This window comes from Podarcis cretensis (assembly GCF_951804945.1).
Source record: "Podarcis cretensis genome assembly, chromosome: 1".
NCBI lineage: Eukaryota > Metazoa > Chordata > Lepidosauria > Squamata > Lacertidae > Podarcis > Podarcis cretensis.
Genome location: NC_137170.1, coordinates 77379887 through 77391948, shown reverse-complemented (window position 1 = coordinate 77391948; position 12062 = coordinate 77379887). Strand labels below are relative to the sequence as shown.

At 41.1% G+C, this 12062-nt stretch overlaps 1 protein-coding gene across 14 annotated transcripts in view; it reads left to right on the top strand.

The window, feature by feature from the left end:
* Window positions 1-11509, top strand: part of BRSK2 (BR serine/threonine kinase 2) — a 390734-nt gene extending 379225 nt beyond the window's left edge. For 6 of the 14 annotated variants that reach the window (XM_079988290.1, XM_079988300.1, XM_079988297.1 and 3 more), the window contains one exon: window positions 8372-11509. In XM_079988290.1, the coding sequence (XP_079844416.1) occupies window positions 8372-8547 (176 nt within the window). In that variant the 3' untranslated portion in view covers window positions 8548-11509. Of the gene's footprint in view, window positions 1-8323 lie in introns of all 14 variants that reach the window. The other 8 variants (XM_079988296.1, XM_079988292.1, XM_079988295.1 and 5 more) reach the window with 5 other exon arrangements.
* The last annotated feature ends 553 nt before the right edge of the window (window positions 11510-12062 follow it).

The following is a 12062-nucleotide window of genomic DNA, read 5'->3' as shown; positions in this document are numbered from 1 at the left end:
CCGCACAAAGAAGTCATGCGTCCCAAGAGGAGGGGGGAAAGACCCCTTAAAGAAGGCTGTTCCTTGGGAAAGGGCTTCTTTATCCCTTTCCCTGAGAGGTGCATGCTGAGCAGGGGCTAAACTGCCAAACTGCTTTCCAAAGCACCTCCCCTGCTCTGCATTTTAACAGCTCTCCAGCAAGGGATTTTAACAGGTGAGTGTGGCTGCCCACTCTCTCAATCATGTTATTATCACAAAATTGACAGGTGGGTGATCCCATCCGCCTGTCACATTTGACCCACAAGACTGATCCTGATAAGGAACTGGCCCATGGAGTCAAAAAAAGTTCCCTCTCCTGTCCTAGACATTTTAAGTTTGAGTACTCAAAATGCTTTAGCCGTTCTTCTTAGGGAAGGTGTCCCTATCTTGCCATTATTTTATGTGCCCTTTTCAATACCTTTTCTAACTCTGTATCATCATTTGTGAGGTGGGGAAACCAGAAATGGAGGCAGTGGCCACCACCAGACTTCTCATCATAAAGGAGGCCCATTGGCCCTGGTCAGAGTTGAGCTCTCCCAACAGTGTATCAGACTTTGGCATCATTTCTTTTTGCTTATAATTCCGTACTAATGAATGCTGATAAGGGGCCTTAAGGGAAGAGCTGAAAGAGTGGTAACAGAGATACACTGAGGTTTCTGGAAAATTTATGGATATAGGAATAATACCAGAAGTAAAAATTGGACTGTTGTGGGATGGTTGTTTTGTTTTGAAATTGACAACACCTCCCTCCCCAATCATCTTTTCAGTGAAATATGACATGTTTCCTAAGAGCAGGCATTTACAGTGAACAAAACCAGAGAGTGAGCAAAACTTTTCTCATGAGAAAAGCATAGACTATTTGCTTGCTGTGATCTTATTTATGTCCAAATACCTCAAGGACAAGTGATTTTTTTAAAAAAAAACGTGTTGGTCTGTTAGAGGGAGATATGACCTTAAGGGTTTAGCTAAAGTTAAGGTGGGGTTTCCACTTGCATTTTTGAGGGTAGGGTGGAGCCTCTGAAAGGAAACTGCCCTATACTGAGTCAGGCCATTGGTCTATCAGCTCAGTATTGTCTATGCTGATTGGCAGCAGGCGTCCAGGGTTTCAAACAGGAATCTCCTTGAAGATTGAATGTGGAGCCTTCTGAATGCAAAGCAGTTGTACTGCCACTGAGCCATGACCCTTCCCATTCACATTTCTAACATCATCAACTTCCAAACAAAATTTGAATAACATCACCATCTTTTCTCTTGATATATCCATGTATATGGCATCAAAAGGAAGGCAAGCACATCATTTCTCTTACTTGACCGAAGCAAAAGAAAATATGTTGGCTTCTTCAGCAAAGTTGCCTGCAACATTGATCTTGCTGTGCCACAATAGCTTCCTAACAAATGGTGAATATATTTAGAACTAGTGTCTATTACACTCTCCATCTGGATACTGTCTTCTTTCATACTTTGAAACTTCTGTTTTGGACTGCATTCGGTTGCAGTGCTTTCCTTGTGGCCTTAAGTAGCATCTCTGCTACATTCATGAGTTGGCTGGTATTAATCTGCTTCCTTGGGACTTTGGCATTTCCTTTGTATCCAAGTATTTGCTTCCTTATCTGATACTCAGGCAACATCCATCACTTCCGTTTTCCCATAAACTGATCCTTGTAGCTATGATTCTTTTTATCCTCTGCTCTTTGGAACTACTTATCCTTATGCATTTCTATTCAGAAGGTTGGTTAGTGTTAGTGTTATCAGACCAGCTTATTCAAGAGGGTGCATTCCTCTCTGAACATATTCTGATATTTCAATGACTTTCCAGTAATCCAAGCTGGGTTTCTAGGCTACAACTTCTCAAGCAAAGGGATTCAAACACATTCTGTTAATGTGTTCCAGCCCCAGCATAGCTACAGTATACTCTTGCGGACAAGTATTCTGCGTGCATAACAGAAAACAAGCGTTGCTTCAAAGATCTTATAATGTAGAAGAAGGAAAACACATGCACAGAGTGGTAGCCAGCTGAGTTTTACCCAGAGTGGACCCATTGAAATGAATGGATGTAACTTAGTCATGTTCGTTTCATTTCAGTCTCCTCTGAGTAAAACTTTATTGACTTACACTCATAGTCTACTGACACACGACTAATTTGTCACACAAGTCTAAATACCTATAAACTGAGTTTTTCCACTGCACTGCACTGAACAGCACTACAAAACCTAGTTGTGGTGACCAACATGACAGTTTCACAGTGGTTGACACTCAGTGCTTTTTTTCTAAAAAAATATATTTAGGGGTACTCTCATTTTCCTACTCATATTGAAATGCTGCCCCCTCAATGAGGCCAAACTTAGATTCACAACATGTTTAGGGGTATGTGTACCCCTGTGTTCCCCCAGAAAAAAGCACTGTCGACACTTAACATGAGTTATCTTTCACCACAGAACTTCAAGGATACATGCAATAACCCCCCCTACTGATGCATTAAAGGAAAGGATGAATGGGAACCTTCAATTTTGTGATTACCTGGCCCTGGTTGTTTGCAAATCAGCAGACAAAATTGTCCAAGGGCCAGCAGTTTGATTCCCTCTACCCCCTCCCCCCTGCCCCGCCACTAACAGGAAATTTATTTCATTCCCAACATGGGTGCCATGGTAAAAACAAATGAAAGTGCTGAATACATCAATCCCAGGTTCTCCTGCTTTCAGCTCCCGGGAATACTTTCACAAAGATTTCTCGTAGACCCCATTGATATTCCATCTAAAAATTCTGATTAATATAGTAGCGACAAAGGTCAGCCTTCTTTGTATTTTAAAGAAGGGCAACCCAGATGATTGAGAGTGTTTGAAAATGCAAAGGGGAATTAGACAAGTATAGACCCTGTATTAAGATTAAAATACATAATATTAAAATTATAAATCTCCTTTAAGAATTTTGCCAAGTGCTTTGCATTTTTACATAAATAGTACTGATGTTCTTGGTTCCTGGTTGTCTTCTATATTCCTCTGTGAAAACAGCTCAGTATCCATTCTCCTTCTGCCTTTCTTCTGCCTGCTTTTTCTGCACTTCCTTTTGCCTCTGATCTTCCTGAATAAATTGATCAGCTCATAGTTCAAAAACACATGCACGTTCTTTTACCCTTCTCGGCAGCACTAGTAGCTCTTTTTTTGCGCTTTATTTCACACTTTTTGTTTACTGGTTCCATTTAGAGTGTGAAGGCATGGGGTCCAAAGCCACATGAGAATCCAACTTAACCACAGAGGGGCATCTAAGGGTGAAACTTGCATTCCTCTTCTTTCTCTTCTAGGATCATGTTCGTACATGAGCTTTAAATCTCTCTCATGCTATTTCACAAGACTCTTGAGCTTCTTGTGCTAATGTCTGATTACTGGTAAGGCAGAAGACTATGGAAGAAGAGAGACATTTGTAATGGGAATTAGTATTCTGGCCAATGTAGGTCTATTTTCTACCTTGCGACCCAAAGTTTCTGTATAGATGTGTATCACCACCATAAAGATATGACGGGGGGTGGAGATGATGGTGATTTATAATACAGCTACGTTCTGAGAGTTCAGAAACCTAGATAATTTCCTTTGAGAATAACTTTACCGATTAGATTGTAATTCTAGAAGCTGAAATCTATTTGGAGATGGCACTGACGTCACAAAAATGTAGCCAAGCATAATCAATACCTCTCCACCTATTTGGGAGAGAGAGAAATTATGAAGAATCTAGCAGCATGGTCTTCTTCCTAGACATGTACAGGTGCTAGGGGAATTGCAAGCAGGAAATGGGCTTCTGTCAGGCAGCTGAATTAGCGTGTTGTCAAGTGATGTAAACTGCTACCTTGGTAATGTAGGCTGAGCAGAGATTAGTGACGTCTGTAGATGAGGGCTTGGGGACCTTTCTCTCTCTAGTTATTGTTATTGTTGAGTTCCCAGTTCCCATCATCCCCAGGCAGCATGGCTCCTCGTTATTACTATCATGTATTCTTATTTAAATGTATATGGCCACTTATCAGTTAAATTCTCCAGGCAGTTTGCAAAATAAAAACAAATGGTCATGGGTCATGGGAATTGTAGTCCCAACATCATCTGGAGGGTCACAGATTTGTAGGGCAAATTAGGAGAATGCAGGAGATGTATGTAAGGCAACTGTGAAAGCAATATCCCCCCCCCAAAAAAAAACCCCTCTGGAATAATTTGAATAGTAAATATTCCTGATAAAATATTTAATATTAAGTCCATCCAGTGCAGTATGTCAGATGTTGTACTTGTTTGGAATAATAATTTTTGAAAGATCAAGGAAATGTCATTTTATCTCACAAACTACTCCAGCACAACCATTTCATGCGCAGCAGAAGTACAACCACAACTTTACCATTGTTGTTACCATTTTCATACTTATTTCTGAAGTTACGCCATTCTTCCAGTGGCTGTCTCTAGCAGCTGCATGGAACAGGACCTTTTCAGAAAAATGCAAAGTTAGGCTGAGTAGTACATATGCAGTTATCTCCAGAAAGTAGTGAGGGGGTTTTTGCTGGAGTTTTTTTTTTTTTTAAAGCATACAACAACCTCTGTCTGCCTTCTTTTGCTGTTTCGTTATGCAGCAAGACTCTGCCATATTCATTCCTTACAGACACTTTGCAGAGAATCAGTGCAGAGGAATGTGTGTCTTTAAACTTGTTTCTGCTATAAATTAGTAATTAACACACACATATATTGTGTGTGTGTAATTCTAGCTGGAAATTTTGACAAAGTGTACACAAGAAGCTGTTGCATAATATGCAAGACTAAATTTGCTATTTTAAAAAAGTTAGAGGAGGCGGAATTTACAAAATAACAACACAATCACACACAGAAGCCTGTTTACATGTAAGCATGAGGACCAAAGCATACAACAAAGTGTCGTACACATATCATTTTGTGTATGTGCAAGATTTTAGGGTTTGGATCGTTATGTCTTTAAATCTGAGGGAGATAAAACTTTTGATTCCCTTCAAAATTCTGGAAATCTTATCTCTCCATTATTCCTTTTGCTCCAGCATCATGGGAGAAACAGTGGGGCAGTTGTGTCTCAGTTGTTCTTAATCATGGCACCTTTGGAGGATGCTCTGCTTTCTACTTTTTCCCTGTACTTTTTAATATCAGTCCTATATAGCCTATATAGTCACAAACCATGTCTTAATTTCTGTGAATGCAGCACCGAGTTAAGTGAACGGAAGACCACTGAAATCAATGGTCTTGTGTGTGCTTAACTAGGTTTGTGAAGGATTATGGCCAGTGTAAGCCTTGTTGTTGTAGATGGAATGCAGGAGAGCGAATGGATGTGTGGCTTTTTCACAAACCAGGGGAAGATCTGCACATAAATGCCTGCTAAAAACAGAAATTTCCAAGTCTTTGCTATTGAAAACTAATGCTGATACTTTGCTAGCAAGTCCCTAAGGAAAGGGACTGTTTTCTGCGAAAGCGAAAAGTGTGAAAGGCTGTCTTATGAGAAGTGAAGAGTATCTAAGTTACACTTTCCTTGCAACTTGGTCCTTCTGGTAGTGCGGTTGGTGTTGTTCTGCTCAAGTTGCCAGCTGGATAGGGCAAGTGGAGAGAGAATTGCCTACTTGTCTGGTCACTTCAGTGCAATTGGTGGCCATTTTTGTATCTACTGATATTTAAAATAATCAATATATGCAAATAAACAATGGTTACACACACACACACACACACACACACACAGGATGACTCTATTTGAGCCAGAATGATCTTAAGTGCCATGGCTGCCACTTCAATATCACAGTTTGGGTTGCTTAAGCTGCAATCCTACAACCACTTTCTTAGGAATGAGCACCATTGAACTTAGTGGGGTTTACTCATGTGTAGACATGTATCAGATTGTGCTGCTATGCATGACTAGCACACATACAGTGATCCTTGGTATGTCTGTTCACACATCACACGAAGATTGCTAGAAGCAAGATTTTAACAAGGATTTCACTGTGGATTAATTGTAACCAAACCCACCAGGATGTGGTGTAAATGGTGTTAACTTTTCCAGGACATACCCTGGAAGAAAAATTGGACTGAGTTGAAATGGTCCCTTGTTCAGATTAATCCCAAGCCTTGGTAAAACATTTTTGTTTCTCTGTTTTCTGCAGGGTACTGACATACTTATTTATTTAAATTATCAGTCCCAGAAAACTTGTCCAATTGCATCCAGTGTTCTCTAAGGCAATATCTAGTTCTTCATTTTGTTCACTAAAACAAATTAGAAGAAGTTTCCCGATTTGTCAGTCTTCCAGCATCTACATTCCCCATGGACTCATCAGTGGTTTCTAGTAACTAGCAACTGTTGTTATACGCTCTTGTCACAATTCAGCACAGAGTTAAGCACCCATAAACCCATTGGAATCAGTGGCCTTAAATGCTCTTAACACTGTGTCGGATTTAGCCTTATGCATCTTAGGTAGTTTCCTAGAATTCATCTTATTTTCAAGAGAGGCAGTAACTCTCTTTTGGATGCCACATGAGATATATGGTGGCTAAGATGCATCTTAGTTATTATTTTAAATAAGTTTCATAGGCTCCTAGGGCCAGATCTCACACCACAATAAGCAACATCAGGCAGAACAATGCAGACCCCTGTTGCCTGGGCAGTGTGTTGGATTGTCCCTCCACTGAGGTCTGCTGCCACCATTAGGGTGACTGAAGCCTTACAGCTCTGCTGTGTATCTTCCATTTCTACCATCCAAATGTGCAGGAATGTTGCAAGCAGAATTCCCCTTGGCAGCAGCCAGAAAGAAATGCACCCAAATCAAGCATTTGAGAAGCGGGGAGAGGCTGAGTTGACCCATGGTTCACTGCCTGCCGAACCGTCCCACTGCTGTTGCACAATGCCATTGGGCTCAATCCAGTCCTGATCAAGGCATAAGCTCCAGGCTGGCACCGCAATTGTGCTGGTCCTCACTCTCACCTACCCTGGCTGCCATGTGTGGCAGGGCTGCAGAAGTGCCAGTGGCCTCACCACTCGGCAAAGCCCAGCAGTTGGCTGCCAAAGTTTGGATTGGTCCCTAAGTTCAGTAATAATGTGGGAAGAGTGCACGGGGGGGGGGGGGGATTGACAATCCTAGGCCCTTGACTCACAGGGGCATATGGAGCTGCTGTGGAAATGTTAAAGATGAATTGTCTGTTGCATATGATTGCTGGATTTAGGCATTACTGCTACAGTATGGAAACCATGCCTTAGGGAAACAGCAGCAGACATAGTTCAGGGGTATATGAACACTTTGTAGATTGGGATGCTACCTGTGCACATTTGACACTGGTTGATGGCAGTGTTCACATGCTTTTTGGGGGTGGGGATGCTCCTTTGCTGCTAAAATTCTTACAGGCTAAAGTACTTAATGTAAATAGCATAACTGGTGTGCAACGGATGATAGAAATAGACATAAGAAGTTTAGTGAGCATTCCTAAAGTTTGGAACAGATCACACAGAAACTGAATGATGGAGAAGAGTAGAATCATAGATACAGATCCTGAGTTGTATTTTTACAAGTGCTGGAACTCCTGGGCTCACACACAGTTCTACTGCCCGCAAAGGTTCCCCCATTCAATTCAAAGGAGAAAGTAGATTTGCAGATTAATTCCTTTGTGCAAGCAAATCTCCTCTTCTCCTTGAAGTTAAGGAAGCAGCTTGTGTATGCAGAAGCTCTGTGTGTGATCATAAAAGAGTACATGTGTGGCTACGGATCAGGCAAATGAGATATCACTGAAGCTTCGAGGCATAATTTAGATTACATACTTGATCACAAGTGCTTAGAAGAAAACGCCATTGGAAGCAATAGAACTGACTTCCCAGAGAGCATGCTTAGGATCAGAGTTTCGGTGGTTTTGCATTACTCTTGAATTCCTTCACTCAGGACATTTTTTCAGAGGAGTTTCATGTAGGCCCAGTATTATCCAGCATCATGGCATTCTCCAGGCATGCCAGTTGCCCTTCTAGGCAAAAGTTCTGCTTTTTGCTATACAGTGCAAGATTCCAACCACCAGGTGTGGCATTCTTGACCCCAGGCTTTCCATATGCGTAGGCAGTTCAGTGCTCCCATCCTGATGCTCTTCCTCTTCTGCTCATTGTCTTCATCCTCCACATACACCCATGCACGTGGCTCTGGACCGCTCATCACGTTCTTCTCGTTTAAAACCCCATTGTTCATTTGTTTGTTTGTTCTCTTTTTTCTCTCTCTCTTCTCTCTCTCTCTCTCTCTCTTTTCTCTTTCTCTTGCTTTCTTTGTTTTCTTTTTGTCTCCTCTGTTTTGTATACCCAGGCAGCCCATTGAGTAACTTCTTTGACGTAATTAAACAACTTTTTTCAGACGAGAAGAACGGGCAGGTGAGCCATCCCCCCGGCACGCCAACCAAGCATAGCGCAAACAGCAAGCGGAGCGATTCCGATGCTAATGACTATGGGTCTAGAGGAGACACTAAGTACCCCGCTGGCAAAGAGAAGGCAAAGATGGCCTCGTCACTCGGCCTACAAGACCAACCTTAAATAAATGCAATTTTTAAATAATAAAAAAGAGGAAAAGGAAAAAGAAACAGTCTAAATAACAAAACACACACACACATGGAGAGACGCAAACGGAAATGACTGAGTATTCTTTAGCAAGCTAGCCTCTAAAACAGATGGATGTGTATATATATTGCTACAACAGTACAAAACTGTCTATAGACAACTTTTGTATGAAGGAATGACTGTGTACATATATATATATATATTATATATATAAAACACAAACACACACATATATATATATTTATATGATATAATATATCTCTCTGAAACAAAACACAAAAGCAATGAGAAAAGAAAGAAAAGGTAGCACAGATGACAAACCCAGTTTGGCAAATCTTGGGTTGTTGTTTTTTGGTTTGTTTATCTTCTCCGAGCTCTTTTCTTTTACTTCCTACCCCCACCCCAGTCACCTTCTGATTTACTGCCCTGCCCTCTTTTGTCCTTGTTCTGTTTTCTCTGTGTTTCTGACACCACCGCTTGTTTCCACTCTGCTACCAGGAATTATCCCGAAAAGTTAACATGTCAGCCAACAGCTTCACCTTCTGTGCTCTGCGAACACTTGTTCACGGAAGGCCACTGATGTAAGACTGTCCACGGACTGGTTCTGTTTGGGGACTCCCAGCCTCCCCTCTCCCACTGCAGGAAATGGGTCTCCTCTTTTTCCCTCGCCCTACCATACACACTTTTTCTTTTCGGTGCTCTGCGCTGGAGAACTGCTCAGTTATAAAAATTGCACAGTCGGAGTTACTGGAGTGACATCGTTGCCCTTGACAGCACACTTCCCCATTGGCAAATCCAGACTGCGGGAGGGCGGTATCACGACATATTCAGGCAATGTTTTGTTAAGGAGCTTTACCACAGGAAAGTTGTCCTCAAATTTCACCACCCCAGATCCTTTTCCCACACCACCCAACTCCCTCAACCCGCCCCCTCCAATTGTGTTTTTGTTTTTATAATCTCCAAATTTTTCCCCCTCCCAGCCTGCTGGAGGGGCAGAACACAAACTTAGGGAAAAACTACAAGACGGAAGTCAAATCAAATAAGAACACTGAAACTTAGGGGGGAACGCAGCTTCCGGCAGCGAGGAGGAGGGACAAGAATCCACCTGTTGGAGGACAATCTCTGCTGCTGCCATGCACTCTTGCCACCTACATCACCACTGTCGTTGCTGCTGCTGCTGCTTCTCTCCTCAACCTGCTCTCTCTCTCTCAGTTCCTTCCTTCCTTCCCTCTGCACTGGGACTTCCTTCCGCCGGCTGAATTCTCTCCTGCCTCGTGCATCTGGATGCAACTATTGTGTCGTTAGTGCTGCATTGATATATCAGTATTATTTATTTGCTGGTTTCGTTTATTTATTTGTTATTTAATTTATTTAATTATTTATTCATTTGGGTTGCGTGCGTTTGTTGTTCTTTTTTTTAATTTTAATGCAAAGGAAGAACATGAAATGAGAGTTAAAAACAAACAATCTTCCCCTTCCTGTGTGGGTGCGCGTGTGTGTACAACCACTGGTAGTTCATCGGAGCAAGATATGGAGGAGATAGCACTATGGGCGAGTTCAAAAACAAAAACAAAACCACAAAGCTACTGTAAACTTCTAAAAGTATTGCAAGATATTTTTATAATTTTTTTTTTTTCAAAAGTGGGTGGGTGGGCTGGAACTTCCTTGTGTGTGTTTAAGTTATTATTAGGTCTTGGTTATTATTTATAATGCATATATATAAATATATATTTAAAAATTTAAGCTGTTAGATAAATCTTCTGCTTTCATTACTGTGTAGAGGTAACACTGATTCCTATTTATTTTTGGGGAGAGGGGAAAAGAATGATGACAAGACCACTTAACTTCATCCTCTCACCAATATTCCATTTTTTGTTTGGCTTCTGTCTTTTTTCTCTCTCCAACTATCACCAAGTGTAACTCAATCTGGCCCACATGCAAAGGTTTCCAAAACCATAATCATATGTGTCAAAGACAAAAAAAGAAGAAGAAAAAAAAACAGCAGGAGTAAATCTCCTTGACCAATTATCTTTTAAATGTAGATTTTAGTATTAGTGTTCAATTCTCTTATTACCTTCAATTGTTGTTTGTTGAGTTTTTATGAGTGTATGTTGTATTGATAGGTTTTTTAAAGATAATGTTAGATTTCTCCCTCTTATTTCCCTTCCCTTTGTTTTTTTTAGTTTTTTTAAATTTCATTTGTCTTTGTTGTTTATGGATTCTCCCCACCCTCCCCACTTTCTTGGACCCATTTTTCTTGTACATAGGTTTCAAGGGGGAAATCCCTTTTTTTAAAAAAAAAAAAAAGAGACACACAAAAGTGGGAAGGTGTTCCTTTGTTTTGCTTTGTTTTCTAATCTGGAAATTTTATCTTGTATTGCTGTGTGCATGTCGGACACAGGAAGGGTGATGGTTGGAGACGGAGGGAGGGGAGGTTCGGGGGCAGTTTTAATTGCATGATATTGATGTAAATTAGTCTCTTTTGCTTTTGTTGTCTTTTCTGCCTCCACCTTCTGCTTCCCTCCCCCCCAGGCTTCCCTTCCACCACCCTCAGCCCCCTTTCCCCTCTTTTATCTCCCCTTGTGTATAGATTTTGATGCTTCTGTTACATTGTACCTCTACAAAAGGCTGGGATTTCAATACAGAATAATAAATGCTACTACTACTAATAATAATAATAGTAATACAGCAAAACCCATACAGTACAAGCAGGAAGGGGATTATTTACACAAGACATAAGAATAAATGAAAGCAATACCTCTTGTTATCCTTCCTATTTTGTACTTTGAAGACACAAACACACACGCACATGTGGACACACAAACTGACATTATTTAACAGTCAAAATGGACAAAGAAGAACCTTCTGATGTATCCCTTGTTAAATAACTGTGAGCAACTTTAGTTCAAAAAAACAATAAATTCATTCAGTAAAGATACTGGCTGTCAGTGTGTCTTGTTTACGTCTGTGACTGGAGGAGCACTTTCAAGCAAGATACAGTTCAGGTAAGTACCAAGCCGATGGCTTACTAAAGGCCACATTAAAGGCGGGAGCCCTTAGTAGATCTGGAGGCAGAGTTGACTAGCCTCACCTCATCAAATTAAAGCATACCTTTCAAACTGAAGTGTCTGGCTGGCTCAGGGTGGAGTGGGGGGGGACACCACAAAAGCAGTACATACTGCAATTTGCTGCTAAAGGGCAGCTGTAGGTAGTTGGTAGTTGATTAACTCTTCTCCTTCCTGGCCCTTATCCCCAGTGCATTTTTGCTATGTGTTTCTTTTATTTTATTTTTTTTAAAAGGAAGGGAGATGTGCTGCTTTGCATTATTTATTCATTTTTAAGGACAGGCAGGCTTAAGTGCTCACAGACAGGCTACCTAGAGCCTTGAGGAAGGGCAGGTTAGCAGCTGGACCAACATCTGATTTGCTGGCATGTACACCTAGCATACAAATAACAAAGCCAGGAGGAATTTAAATCACATTACAGTTGCA